Source organism: Somniosus microcephalus, chromosome 9 (genome assembly GCF_052327205.1).
Source record: "Somniosus microcephalus isolate GS21.2 chromosome 9, FLI_Smic_1.0, whole genome shotgun sequence".
In the NCBI taxonomy this organism is placed as follows: Eukaryota; Metazoa; Chordata; class Chondrichthyes; order Squaliformes; family Somniosidae; genus Somniosus; species Somniosus microcephalus.
The window spans coordinates 177,947,003-177,962,368 of NC_140995.1; the positions used below are offsets into that span (position 1 = coordinate 177,947,003).

The 15,366-nt window shown below is 42.6% G+C and overlaps 1 protein-coding gene across 1 annotated transcript in view; it reads left to right on the forward strand.

Annotated features, from left to right (window-relative positions):
* mdn1 (midasin AAA ATPase 1) overlaps nt 1–15,366 on the forward strand; it is a 197,742-nt gene that overhangs the window by 52,626 nt on the left and 129,750 nt on the right. The window contains exons 30-37 of the mRNA XM_085997622.1: nt 1,212–1,350; nt 4,946–5,076; nt 5,208–5,346; nt 9,415–9,544; nt 10,463–10,702; nt 11,626–11,823; nt 13,222–13,433; nt 14,442–14,564. Of these exons, the coding sequence (XP_085853748.1) occupies nt 1,212–1,350; nt 4,946–5,076; nt 5,208–5,346; nt 9,415–9,544; nt 10,463–10,702; nt 11,626–11,823; nt 13,222–13,433; nt 14,442–14,564 (1,312 nt within the window). The remainder of the gene's footprint in view (nt 1–1,211; nt 1,351–4,945; nt 5,077–5,207; nt 5,347–9,414; nt 9,545–10,462; nt 10,703–11,625; nt 11,824–13,221; nt 13,434–14,441; nt 14,565–15,366) is intronic.

A 15,366-nucleotide genomic window follows, 5' to 3' on the forward strand; every position in this document is an offset into this window, starting at 1 on the left:
AAGCAGCAAGGTGTGGCACTTCTGTGTGACGATGGGGCCACCTGTAACAGTGGAATTGTAAATAACCCATTGCCACCCAAATCTTGTCCCATCCTTGGCCCTGTTCCCACAACACATTAAATTTAAAATCTTCATATAGATATCCTTCTACTGCCATGCCCACCCTACGTCTGAACCCTTTTCCAGCCTCGTGTCTCCTGTGCCAACCAGTCCTCTCTCTGGCATTCCCCCCCTCCTGCTTCACTGTTGTTGGTAGAGCCTTCAGCTATCTATAGAACTTCCTCTCTGCTTTTAAAAGCCTTCTCAAAACATATTTCTTTAACCAAGTTTTTGATCGCCTCTCCTAACTCTTCAACAAGGACTGTGTTCCTTTTGACTTCTGTAAAGTACTTTGGGGTGTTTTTCTACAGTAAAGGCGCTACATAAAAAATGCTTTTTGAACTGTTCTAAGTGAGGTCTGACCGGTGTGTTATAAAACCTTGTACTCTATGTATCCCAGCATTCTGCTTGCTTTTTAGGTGCTTCTCCACATTGTTTCAACACTAGGCCATAAATCTACTCCAAACAAATTTTCCCCCCCCCCCCCCCGGTCTGACAGTGCTCAACCTATTCAGTATTGTTTTCTCATTTTTCATTTAACTTCTTATCCAATATCATGTTCTAACCTGGATTTGCATGATTTTGTTTTATTAATTTTCAATTGTATGGAACTTTGTTGAAGTTTTTTCTGAAAGTCCAAATAAACTACAGGAAACTTTCGATTAACCGGCCACTAAATAACTGGAAATGTCGGTTAACCGGCAAAATTCAGGAGTCGGTTCAGAGAACTTTTTTTTTTTTTACTCATTTCTGGCTGTGCAAGCGTCTAACTGAAGCTGTTGCTAAGCTACAGAGATGCTGGCAAGCTGTGCTGATTGTTTTGAAGCTGTTGCTAAGGGTTTGTTGCTTTAGACGGAGCACTGAGCTCCATATCTTTTCTCCGGCATTGTTGATAGACCGGCACCAGCTCGGTCCCGTCCGTGCTGGATACCAGAAAGTTTCCTGTATATTTGTAGGGAGTTCATGCATGACCTCCTTCGAAATCTATATTGGTGCTTGTTGTTATGCTGTTGCTAAATCGGTACATCTGCAACCTAATTTTTAGTGTTCAATTATTTTGCCCTCTATTGATAGGCTAACTGAGCATGGGATGTGTTTTTTCTTCTGTATAGGTGTGGCAAGACTACAATCTGTCAGATGTTTGCTGCCTTGTTCAAGCTGAAGCTGCACACAGTCAACTGTCACCTGCACCTGGAGACATCAGACTTCCTGGGGGGTTTAAGGCCCGTCAGACATGGTTCCAGTGAAAACGTAAGTCTGCTGTTGGAACTGGGATTTAAAGCCTGTAATCCATTTGTCTCCTTGTCTCGGGACCAGGAATCTGTCGTTGGATTCCAAGTGGGGATGGGGATGGGGTGGGGGGGGGGGGGGGGCGGACATCGTTGCAGTAATGTTGAAGCTGTAGGTGCATTGAGCATAATTGTAACATGAAACTTTGTGCTGTATTTCATGTGACTTCTTATACTTTCTGGTATTCAGCACTTGTGTTATATAACATTTTCTCCAATTTTAATTTTTTCAATTGCATTGCATAAAAAGATTCTACAGCACATTCCAGCAGGAAAGAAATTGAGCTACAGCCACCATCCCACTGGATGGTCCAAAAAGTAAAATTATCCTTTAACTTTAACTTTAGCTTTGACAGTTTTTTTTCCCACACACGCTCCGATGCACTGCACCTGGGCCTCAACACTGGAATTTGGGTACATCCTCTTTCACCTCCTGCCCCCCCACCCACCCACAGCACTTGACAGTGTCCAACTGGGTGACATAAATCCCCCAATGAGACTACAAATCCCAGGAGCCTCGACAGTGATGGCTCCAGTACATGTGCAAAGCTGACTCATGAAATTTGAAGGCCTCTGGTGCTTGGGCAAGTTTGCCAAATGAATCCTGATAGCATTACAATTTCCAGATGTCACAATGTCTGAGGCTCCAGTGCATGGAATGAGCTGGTCAGCTAACTCCTGAAGTTTGGAAGTTCCTCCCCTCCCGCAAATGCCACCAGCGCATTCGCAAACTGGCTGCTGGAATTCTCGACCTGAATTACCTTTTCAACCACATGGTTGAGACAAATAAGTGGAAGCTGAGCAGTGTAGAAAGTAAACCAGAAGAATTACACTTGTGCAGCAAATCAAGTCGCGCAACAGCTTTGGCGTAGAGAGCGCAAGTTAGGAAATGAGCTCGTATTAAGAGAATGAAAGTTTTGAGGAAGAGAGAGCAAGATTGAAGGGAGAAAAGCTCCAGTTCTGATTATGAATTGAGGCTTGCCCATCTTCTGTAGCGCGAACCGATAATCTGCATTGTATTTGTGAGCAGTGCCATGAGATGCATTGGCATATGTATAAATATTGATGTTTGGTAACTGGGGTGCTTTGTGACAACCCATCTTGATATGTTGGCACAGTAACACAATAGATTTTAAATTCTGCCCCGTACAGCCCAAGAGATGGGACACTAACAACAACTTGCTTTTAATATTGAGCCCCCCCCCCCCCCCCCAAAATGTGGCTTCACATAAGTGTAATCAGACAAAAATGACACTGACTCAAGAGAGCAAGGAGAGTCTTAAAGTAGCAAAGGGAGGTGGAGAGGTAGCGGGGTTTAGGGAGCGAATTTCCACATAGGCCCGATGCAACTGAAGGCACAGCCGCCATTTCTAAGCTTGCAGGAACAAATATAAAGGTAACCATGTGGAATACATTAATATTTTACATTGCGGGTCCATTCGAGTGGTTTTCTCCTTCAGTTATTTATTCCAATCAATAATGTGCTAAATAATGAGAGGAGTGAGAGCAGATTTATTCATAACACAAACTCTGCATCAAAATGGAAGCAATCCACACAAGGAAATGTAATCCAAATTAAATTAGGATTTGGTGAGCATCTACCTATTCCTCCGTGTTCACGTGTGGTTGTTGGCAATATTTATGTGGGTGAGTTTTGAAAGGATTATGGGAATAGGTGTAGCCCATTCAGCCACTCGAGCCTGTCCACCATTCTATTGGATCATGGCTGATTCTTTGTGTGGAAAAACTGCTTTCTGATTGCACTCCTAAATGGCCTAGCTCTATTTTAAGATTATGCCCTCTTGTTCTGGATAACCCCATCAGAGGAAATACTTTCTCTGTATCTACCCCATCGAATCCCTTTGTCATTTTAAACGCCTCAATTAGATCATCTCTCTACCTTCTGAACTCGAGGGAATATGAACCAAGTTATGCAACTTGTCCTCCTAAATTAACCCTTTTAGGCACTGCTATCATTCTGGTGAATCTATGCTGTAACCCTTCCAAGGCCAGTGTATCTTTCCTGAGTTCGGTGCCCAAAACTGAATGCAGTGTTCCAGGTGGGGTCTGACTCTCTGGTAAGCGACCCATCTGTAATCGTCTCAAATAATGTGAATTAAAGGTACGATTGACTTGAATATTCTTGTGTATTATACAATAACTTTAGTGATGGACTTTCGGGCATTTCTAACCTAGTTAATAAAGAGTAACAGATTTAATTGTGTGTAAAATACTGAGGTAGTGGGAGAACGAGCTATAGATGTGAGTTGATCAGGGATTGAGACAAGTTTGCGTACAGGGGCCTCCCAGAACTAGTTGCCACATTATATACTAGAATGTACCAAATTTAATCCCCCATCTCAGTTTTTCTAAATGGTAAGATTTACAAGAATGGCTCCAGGGATGAGGGACTTCTGTTATGCGGATAGACCAGAGAAGCTGAGAAAGTTGAGAGGAGATTTGATAGGTGCTCAAAATCATGAGGGGTCGAGACAGTAGATAGAGGGAAACTATTCCCATTGGCGGAAGGGTCGAGAACCACAGGACACAGATTTAAGGTGATTGGCAGAAGAACCAAAGGCGACAAGAGAAAAAACTTTTTTACGCAGCGAGTGGTTATGATCTGAAATGCACTGCCTGGAAGGGTGGTGGAGGCAGACTCAATCATGGCTTTCAAAGGGGAATTGGATAAGTACCTGAAGGAAAAAAATTTGCAGGGCTATGGGGAAAGGGCGGGGGAGTGGGACTAGCTGAAGTGCTCTTGTAGAGAGCCGGCGCGGGCTCGACAGGCCGAATGGCGGCCTCCTGTGCTGTAAACATTCTATGATTCATAGAAACATAGAAGATAGGAGCAGGAGTAGGCCATTCGGCCCCTCGAACTCGCTCCGCCATTCAATGAGATCATGGCTGATCATCCAAATTCTGTACCCTGTACCTGCTTTCTCCCCAGATCCCTTTAGCCTCAAGAAATATATCCAACTCCTTCTTGAATATATTTAATGAATTGGCCTCAACTGCCTTCTGTGGTAGAGAATTCCACAGGTTCACCACTCTCTGGGTGAAGAAATTCCTCCTCATCTCAGTCCTAAATGGCTTACCCCTTATCCTTCGACTGTGACCCCTGGTTCTGGACTCCCCGCCATCGGGAACATCCTTCCTGCATCTAGTCTGTCTAGTCCTGTTAGAATTTTATAAGTTTCAATGAGATCCCTTCTCATTCTTCTAAACTCTAGCGAATATAAGCCTAATCGACCCAATCTCTCCTCATACGTCATTCCTGCCATCCCAGGTATCAGTCTGGTGAATCTTCGCTGCACTTCCTCCATGGCAAGAACATCCTTCCTCAGATAAGGTGACCAAAACTGCACACAATACTCAAGGTGTGGTCTCACCAAGGCCCTGTACAACTGCAGCAAGACATCCTTGCTCCTGTTCTCAATTCTAATAAACTTACATGAAAGTTCATCATACATGCTGCATAAATTGGCAGACCTGTGGTTTTTCTGAATAAGGATAAGACTGCTCTTAATATAAGATGCATTTCTTCACTCGATTAGGATGATGCCAACCCCGGCAGGCTGTTTGAGTGGCACGACGGACCTCTTGTGCTTGCCATGAAGGAAGATAACCTGTTCCTGATGGATGAAATCTCATTGGCTGATGACTCTGTTTTGGAAAGACTGAACAGGTGAAGTTCCAATCAAATTCATGAGTTAATTTTTTAGATGTTAAGTATAGAAATAAGCTTGTTTCTAAACCTTTCATTAGTTGTGTCATTCTTCCATTTTGTGTTCACTGACTCATAAATGTGCTGTGCAGTGTCCTGGAAGATGAACAGACACTCTTGCTTGCAGAAAAGGGAAGTGGGAAAGATGATCGTGTGGAGCTCATAACTGCTGGAAACAAATTTAGAATACTTGCAACCATGAACCCTGGAGGTGATTTTGGGAAGAAAGAGGTGAGTGTTTAATTGTGGTATAGCAATTTCAATGTACTGTGAATTTAAATGGTATGCTGCAATTAATACTCTTAATCTTCATATGGACAGTTTGTGACCTTGGCAATAAGAAAGAACGAACTTGTATTCATAGAGGCTTTCAGAACCCTCGGTCATCCAAAGTGCTTTACAGCCAATGAAGTACTTTTTGAAGTGTAGTCACTGTTGTAAAGTACAAAATGCGGCAGCCAGTTTATACAAGCTCCCACAAACCGCAATGTGATAATGACTGGATAATCTATTTTTGTGATATTGTTTGAGATAAATATTGGCTGGGACATGGAGGAGCTCGCCCCTGCTCCTCTTCGAAATAGTGCCATGGGACCTTTTACATCTATCTGAGGGGGCCGACAGGGTCTCTGTTTAATGTCTCATCCGAAAGACGGCACCTCTGACAGTGCAGCACTCCTTCAGTATTGCACTGAGTGTTGGCCTGGTTAAGTGTCTGGAGTGAGACTTGAACCCACAACCTTTGGACACTGAGGCAAGAGTGCTGCCACGGCTGACACCGTGCTGTTACAAGAGTTGTCTTCACAAGAACCATTGGAGAGCAGATACCTGGGCTGCTGGTTAGATAGAATTACATAAAATATACAGCACAGAAACTGGGCATTCCCCAACTAGTCGTCTGGTGTTTACTCCACACGAATTTCTTCGCGTTCCATCTACCTAATCTCCGCCTTTCAGCATCAATGTACCCTGTAATTTTGTTTGGTGTTGTATCGCCCCTTTGGGGGATGCGTGGGCCATTCAAAATGCCACACGTGTGGATTTTCTCATTGAAAAGCCGGCAGCGCTGAGTCCTTGGAGCGCGCGCAGCTTAGAAGGAACATTGTTCAGCATATCTTTCTATTCCCTTTTCTCTCATGTACTCGTCTTGTTTCCTTTTGAAAGCATCTAAGCTATTTGCCTCAACCACTCTCTCTGGTAGCGAGTTCCACTCTTGAGTAAAGCAATTGTTCCTTATTTTCCTATTTGATTTATTAGGAACAAGCCCTATCTAACCCATTTATAATTTTGAAGACCTCTTGGGTCTCATCAGTATTTTTTCTAAAGGGGAAAAAACCCAACTTGTTCGATCTTTCCCGGTTGCTGTAATCTCTCAGTTCTGGTACCATCCCTGTAAATCATTTTTGCACTTTCTCCCGTGCTTCTATGTCCTTTTCTATAGTATGGAGACCAGAACTGTGCACAGTAATTGCTACATGCAGTTTGACCAGGGTCCTATACAAGTTTAACATCGCTACTTTTGAATTCTGTACCCCTAGAAATAAATCCCAGTGCTTTGTTAGCATTTTTGATTGCTTTGCTGACCTGTGATGCTGCTTTTTATGATTTTGTTCACCTGTATCCCTAGATCCCTTTGCTCTTCTACCCCATTCAGTTTCTTATTTTCTAAGGTGTAGGTGATGTTGCTATTTTTCCTACCAAAGTTTAGCTCTTCCTCAGTTTGAGTGTAGTGGGGAATTAAAATGTGTATTGCGGGGGACTGGTTGGTGTACTGACGTTGAAACCTGCCTCTGCCTTATTGATCTGGGTTTGAACTCGGTGAAAAGTGATGGTGAATGAATTTGGACAATCCTGTTTTTTTTATTTGAGATATTCAGTCTTTTCAAGGTACTTTCTCCCTCTCTTTCCTCCCCCCTCCCCTGCCCCCACCCCCACTTTCTAGGGTCCCCCTCTGAAAGGACCTGCTCCCCAGGCTTCGACTAATGCTGCTCCCAAAACTCCCCTGGAGGTGGGTCAAATTCTACTCTGATGCCTCTTCATGGCAGCACAGATGAGACTGGAATATTAATGCATTTAAACTTGTGTCTGACCACTCTGGTGCATCATGATGGTATTCCAGCATGCTGCACCACAGGGTTGGGCACTCCTGATCCAGTTATGCATGCATGAGTCCATCGTGCACAGCAGTCTTCCTAACTGGATCCCCATATCCCCATACTCCTGTAATTTCCCCATCACCTCTTTTCCTCTCTGTCTCCTCTCAACCTTCCCCACCCAACCATCACTAAACTCGAATCCAGAATGCCCAGCTCCCAATTATGCAGCTGCTCCTCCGCTCCATTCTCGGTGACGGCGGGCCGAAATTTGCGGTGGGAGGCGTATCTCCGGAGTACGCCTCCGACCCGAAGGGGGGGAAAAAAAAAAGTACCCGGTAGCTCCGGAGCTTTGGAGTCTTCGGGTCCTGGGCCTCCAGGCGTGAAGGCCCACGGGTTCCAAGGATGCAGACGGTTTGGAAGTGTCTCTGGGATCACGTGGGCCAGGCCAACCAATTAGAAATGGGGATTCCTCATAAGCTTATGGGGATTCCATTTATGAATGGAATCCCTATAAGCTTACGAGAAATCTCCAAATAAATAAATAATTAACACAATTCTAATAAATATTCCCATGTTCAAAATTAATAAAGTCCCTTCGATTAACCATTTAAATTAAAAATAAATTTTTTGAAAAATAATGGCCCAGATATTCCGATGCCTACGGGTGGGTACGCGCTGTTTACCCACCAGTAGGGACATCGGAAATGCCGGTTTCAGGCATGCACAGCGCATGTGCCGAAAACCTGCATTTCTGATCTGTCAAGAATGGTCTTGACAGATCCTCCGCCTGCCCAGGAGAAGGGCCTCTGCAGGCAGATAGTTCTGCTTTTTGGAGACCCTCCGCCCGCAGAAAACCCTTACAATTCTTACGCCTGGTAAAAGCAGGCGTAAGGCCTGCTTTTACCAGGATAAGAGTTGAAAAAAGAAAAACAAATGTCACTGATTCATCATTTAAAAATACTTTAAAAAAGGTAAGTTTATTTTTAGCCCTGTAAAATACTTAATTTTATTTTTTGAAATAAATAATTATTTGTTTAAAATACTTAATTTATTGTAATTTCAAGTCATTTTAAAAATGTGGTTTTTAAAAAATTTATTTAAAGTTTTACTATTTTTTTCATTGATCTCCATTCATACATTTGACAGGAAGACCTGTCAATTATATGAAGGGAGATTCCCTTCTGTGATTGGCTCCCCATGGCCCACGTGAACCCAGGGACGCTGCGAACTACATGCGCCTCTGGGATACGTGGGCTCTACGCACTTCAAGTTTGGAGAGACCAGGAGCGGAAGCGTGTGTCTCGGGAGCCCTCGGGTAAGGGCGCAGATTTTTCCAGATCGCAGGCCTCCGCCCGCGGGAGGCCTGTGATCGGAAAAGATGGGCCAATAAATCCAGCCCAAAATTTACATGAACTAATTTTAAATGTTTTTGTATGTTTTAATCAATTTTAAAATGTTAATGTAACATTTATTTTAAACATTATGCTGCTGAAAGCAGGTGCTATGCCTCCTTTTACCAGATGTAAAGGTTTCGTGGGCATTCGCTGGCCAGTAAATAGCCCAACTCTGCGCTTTTTGGGGCGCATGCAGACGATCTGTCGAGGAGAAACTTGACCGATTGCAAGTTCTGGGTTTTTGCGCTTGTGCAGAGACCCGAAACTTGCGGAGGCATTCTGAGGGCTTACGACAGCGTACGCCATCATCAGCCCTGGAAAATCCAGGCCATTGTCTCTACTTCCTTCAAACTTGCTGTTGTCACCCCCTCAAAACCTATGGTATGTTCATCCCTTCTCTCCAATTAATATCCCATCTTCAACTCCTCTTTTCTCTCGCTCTGGAACATGTTGATGTGCAATGACACTCCCACACTATTCAAGACTTTTCGATCCATTTCTAATGCTCCTCGCATTGAGTGTGTTGGTCTAAGTCATGAGTCTGCCATATTGTTGTGGTTCTACTTCACATTATCCTCTCTGCTATCTTTGACACAGTTGGCCACTCCATTCTCCATCCTCCCCTGTCATCTCTCCTCTATAGTCTACCTCCATGATGGTACTTTCTCATGGTTCCACTCCTAACTATTGCATTGTAGGCATTGTTGATGGGTATATGGTGGGTTAAGGTGTGGGGGGGAAAAGAGAAATAGGAAATTTGAAAATCTACTCTTGTAAAATAAATTGAACCCTTTTTTTAAACGTTTCAGCTTTCGCCGGCCCTGAGGAACAGATTTACTGAGATCTGGTGCCCACCGAGCAATCTCCGTGGTGATATGATGGAGATCATTCAACATAACCTGTGCCCTGGACTTTCTTTAGCTGGGCAAGATAATAAAGGTGGGATATGCTGCTGACTTGTATATCTTTTTTATTTTTGGGAAGTTTTGTGCTTATTGAGTTGAGGAATATTGTTGGGTGCAGGGGGAGGGGTTGGAACACACTTTACTTGCTCTTCTGTCGAAAGGACAAATATTAATATCCACTGGACCAGAAGCTAGGACAGAAGACAATTAGTGTTCATTGTACATTCTGCACAGAGTCGAGTTTACTTTTGCCCTGATTGTTTTCTCCACATAGAACAAATCTTGGATTGGGGAGTGGGGGGTGTACTAAATAGAGGAGGGAAAATGGAAAGCTGAGCCAATTTGTGCTCCACCGTTTACTTGCAGCAGGCTCGAGGGCAATAATATCGAAGCACTGAGAATCGGTTACCTACAGTCCTTGTTGCAGGAATGGTGTGGCGGTACCACCGGTTGTCCCTTACATTGAGATACATAATTCCCTTTAACTTACCTTTAAATGTATCTGTTACTGCACTCAGGCTTCATTCCTGTACTCTGCGTGATGACGTCAGAGCTTGGAACCTTCTGGCAGTAGAGCTCGGAACCTGCTAGCAGTTGAGTTCGGAAACTTCTAGTTAGTCCTCGTGGCGTCCCCGCTGGGGAAAGACCTACACCACGGTGCTCCCACAGTCAGCCATCTTACCTGCTACCTTACCTGTTGTATTTAACCTGTTCCTGTAAATAAACAACTTATTTATAGTTCGTCGAACTCGATTATTTAGTGGCGATGCACACGAATCGCTACAATGGTGTGTATGTTGGGTGATCTAAGGAACAGGGAGGGAAATGAGAAATAGGATTTAAACCGGTCATTTAAAAAAAAAAGGTGGATGGTAATTATTCTGGTATCATGTTTTTTTGGGAAAAGGAATTAGAAACAAAAGTAACAATGTTGATTTTCTGTGCATTGCAGGCAAAGATATAGCCGAACTCATTTTGGATTTCATTGACTGGTTAAAGAATCAAGAGTTTGGGTGTCGATGTGTATTGAGTATCCGTGATATCCTGTCTTGGGTGAACTTCATGAATGCTACAACTAAGAATGTGACTTCAGAAAACATAGATTTGGATGAAAGCAGCGGGTTTCAGCTTGACCCTGTCACTGGATTCATACATGCTGCCTGCCTCATCTGTATTGATGGAATTGGGTCAGGTGTGTACAGTATTAGTTTGGCTGAGGAATGGAAAAAAAAAAAAAACAAATGAATCAATTCTGAAACTTCCATTACAAAGTAGAAATGTTGGAATTTGGGGGAATTGGAGTAGAATCTAAAATTCCAGTAACAGGTTTAGGGCTGTTCATGGTTAATGACCCCAGTGCGTTTATAAAAAATAAAATAAAAAGGTTCCTGCTAAAATGGCCAATTGAAAAGGCTGCGTATTTGCTATTTTACAAATAGTTGAACATGACCATTGATTTTTTTTAATCTTTTGTACTTCTGATTCAAACAATCACACATTTTTGATTATGGAAGCGTTTAATTGCATGAAACTACATAGAATTACAGTAAACTCTTGTTTAAATGGCACTTAAACATCCGGAATACTTTAATAACCGGCAAAATAGATAACCGGTAATCTTGCCGAATCCATCCAGCACTCGTTTTGCCGAGTCCGAGTCTCCCGCGGTGGCCGAGTTAGTCAGTGGTTTTTATTTTTGTATGAGTTAAAAATAGCCGACCTCTCTGTTATCCAGAATTTTTCATCAACCGGCACCATCCTGGTCCGGTAGGTGCCGGATAAGAAAGAGTTTACTGTACTTAGAATCTATGGCATAGAAACAGGCCATTCAGCCCAACTGGTCTCTGCTGATTTTTTTTAAATGTTGTAAGTTCTGCTTTAGCGAGGAAAGTATTGGAAAAATATGAATTCTAAATCATTTCTTGGATGGAAATCTGTTCATTTAAAATTTCCTGCACTAAAATACATTCTGCAATAGTTCAGCACATAAACAGCCCAGAGAACAAAGGAATCTTGATCTTCCTGAACAAATCAATACTGCATTTGAAACTGTTCACCTGAAGTGTATATTAAATGTGGTACAAGTTTGATTCTTTTGACTTTATTCCCTTCCAGGGTCTACATTTTGTGCTGCAGAAGCTACTTTGGTCGCTCGCAAAGCATGCTTGAAGTTCCTTTTTGATAAACTGTCCAAGATCACAAAGTTGAAAAAACATATGTGGAGTCTGCTAAACAGCTACGATGAGAAAAGAAAACGGAAAGTTCTATGGACTAAACGATATTTTGGAATTCATCCATTTTACATTCCCATAGGTAAGCATGAGTGATTGGAGAATGATTGCAGGGGTTTGAAAATGGCAGTGATTTCTGCCCCCCCCCCCCCCCCCCCCCAATCCTGTGTCAAGGCACCAAAGCTTCTATTGCACTGTTTTATTGAATCTGCTTTCTAAGTAAGTGTTTCTACCACCTCACATGGCAGGGGGAGGGAGGGGGGTGAAAACTAGGTAGCTCGAGTGAAAACTTTCACAGTCCTGAGAATTGTTTTCATTTTTGGAAAGAGTCGGGGCCATTCTCTCCATTTACCACCATGTTAAAAAAAAAAAAAAAAAAAAAAGGGGCATGTGGAGGTAGCAGTAGTGATAACAATAGTGTACTCTGCCACTCGTCCTTTTAGCATTGCTTACTGTAGTGGCTAGATAGGCCCATGTAAAATACTTGAGAATCTGACCGTTTGGAGGCTATTGGCTTGTACGCCCAACAAAACTTTTGCCTTTTCCCAACCTCCTTACGAAATGGTGTGTGTTATGAGTAATTGGAGATGTGACTTATGGTAAGTCTATTATGTTTGGGAGGAACAGGTGACTTTGGACTAGTGTTTCCAAGGTGCTGCTTTTAGTACATTGTGAAGTAGTAAATGAGTTCAGATGGAGTTGGTGGGTCTTTTGCACCGTTTACCAATTTGTGCTGTACCATGTAACATGTACATCCCTGATAGGGGGCATAGCCTTAAAAATTAGAGCCAGAGCTTACAGGAGTGAAATTCGGAAACGCTTCTACTCGCAAAGGGTGGTAGAAATTTGGAACTCTCTTCCGCAAACGGTAGTTGATGCTCGTTCAATTGTTAATTTTAAATCTGAGATTGATAGACTTTGTTAGCCAAGGGTATTAAGGGATAAGGCCCATATGGAGTTCGGTCGCAGATCAGCCATGATCTCATTGAATGACAGAACATGCTTGTGGGGCAAAATGGCCGACTCTTGTTCCTATGATGCAATTTTGTAATCGGGAAAATGAGGTTCATACTATCATTCCCAAAGCTTTCCACCACTGGGGTTTTCCTTGCCTCATGTCTGGGTCTGTTGTAGACTAATTGATAGAGATTGATTGCCATGATTGGTCAACAACTCCATTATTGTAATAGCAATGTCATATTTTGGAGTAGTGCCTCTAATATCTTTTATTGGCAATACTACAATAAAATCCAAACTGTTCCCGTTGTTCTTGAATTTCAGTTTCTTGCCTGTCCCGTTTGTCCAAATTCAACTTGCCTGTTTTCCTGTTCTTCTGCCAATCTACATGACTTGAAACATTTAGGAAGAATCGGTCAGATTGCATCATCTGAACAATTCTGGAGTGGGGTGGTATTGCCTTATTAAGCACTCTTATTACTGAGTAAAGGGTGTAAAGAACACACTTTTTTAATGTTTTCAGTAGGGGCTATTGGAGAGAAAGTTGCACTTACAGACTATGCACTGAATGCTGGCACAACAGCAATGAATGCTCAGAGACTGCTGCGAGCCCTGAAGTTAAACAGGCCAATCCTATTGGAGGGATCACCAGGAGTTGGCAAGACGAGCCTAGTAGCAGCTCTGGCAAAGGCTTCCGGAAACCAACTTGTCCGAATCAACCTTTCGGAGCAAACAGTAAGTTAGTATGAAAGCACTTGAAGTCTTTTGCCTACAACTGAACTTTTTCAAGCAGTAATTTTCCCCAACCCTGGGTCTATTTTTGGGTTGTGTTCTGAGGAAACTACATGGAGTGTACCGTTCAGAGATGTGTGGGGACATGTGCCTTCTGCACTAAGCAGCAGGATTTCGATGTATTGATAGAAAGTTAGACTTATACAGTGTTTAACACAACCTCTGGATGTCCCAGAGTGTGACACACCCAAATGAATTAACTTTGAAGTGTAGTTAGTGTTGTAATGTGGGAAACCTGACGCTCAATTTGCAAACAAACAGCGATGAGATAAATGAGCAGATAATCTGTTCCAGTGATGTTGGATGAGGGATAAATGTTAGCCAGGACACTGAAGAGTTGATGGACATAATGTGGTTGATTGTGTCTCGATGCTCAGTGTTGTGCCTCCAGCCACTGCTTATAACACGCCGAATTTAATTTAGCTGGATATGATTAGGAGTGCAGATTGAGTTTTTACTGATGGTTAGACATCATGTTGTGGGCCCAATCTAACTTCTAATTGTCAATATAAATCCAATAACCAATAATTACAATTGCTGACTTAGAAACCAGTTGCTCTAAAGATGTGATTGTTCCGTGCTGTATAGATAGTGGATATTGAATGGTGTGGTGTTCATGCTGTATAGATAGTGGATATTAAATGGTGTGGTGTTCATGCTGTATAGATAGTGGATATTGAATGGTGTGGTGTTCATGCTGTATAGATAGTGGATATTGAATGGTGTAGTGTCCGTGCTCTGTAGATAGTGGATATTGAATGGTGTGGTGTGTTGGAACGCTCATTATGGCAAGATCAATTTCCTCCTCTACTTGCAGCCACAGAGATTGCTATGTCAAAAAAAAAAAAATGTGAATGACAACAGATTGTGTTTTGGGGCAGTACTTGAGTTGCTCATTTCTAACTTTAACCTGTTGCTTTGAATATTAAACAATGAGTTCTGTTCCTGTAGGATGTGACTGACTTGTTTGGGACAGACCTGCCTGTTGAGGGGGGTAAAGGAGGCGAATTTGCCTGGCGTGATGGTCCTCTGCTCGCAGCCCTGAAGGCTGGACATTGGATTGTTTTAGATGAGGTGAGTGCTATTGAATTGCTTTGATAAACTCCTCACCCTGTATTATGACTTGACCAACTTCATGACTTTAAATTTACCACAGATGTGCGTGCTTTATAGGTGACTTCTGATATGGACATGAAGTTCCTGTTATCTTTTCACTTTGGAACAAGTACTGGTAACAGTGGATGTCCACACTACCTAAATGACTTCAGTGTGTATCCATTAGTGAAAGCTGAAATTAATCAAATATAAGCTGGTGCACTTCATGACTTATTTGCACCTTTGTTATATGTTGGGTTTTTACTCTCATCCTCTTTACCCTCTTCCCTCCCCCCACCCCCCTTGCAATTACCCTTTGAATGGCCAGACAGATGGTGTGTTCGCTGTTCTCAAGTTAGCCCATCGCAGATCCATGACTGCAGAATAGGTCCATTTGCTTTTTAACTTTCTCACCCCCTTTGTCCATGTGGAAGACGTCTTTCTAACGAAGGACTGGCTTTTATTGGGAATTCAATGGGTGTGGGGTTATAGATGCAAACCTGCACTCTGCTGCTGTCCTGCACAATTACTTCAGCAACTTGACATTGCTGTCCTCAAATTTCTGGAAGTCCAAGGTAGCTGTTGAAACCCTTACTTTACTTTCCCCTTACTTTACTCCCGCCCCCCCAAAAAGAAATATTGTATTGATTTGGTTTCTATAGAATAGAATAGGGGGCAAATACTAATTATTTTCTGTAATCTTAATTTTAGTAAAACTGAAGTAGTATGATGTACTGTATAATCAGCCAGGAATTAAAAAGGCTGTACTGTTAATGTCTTT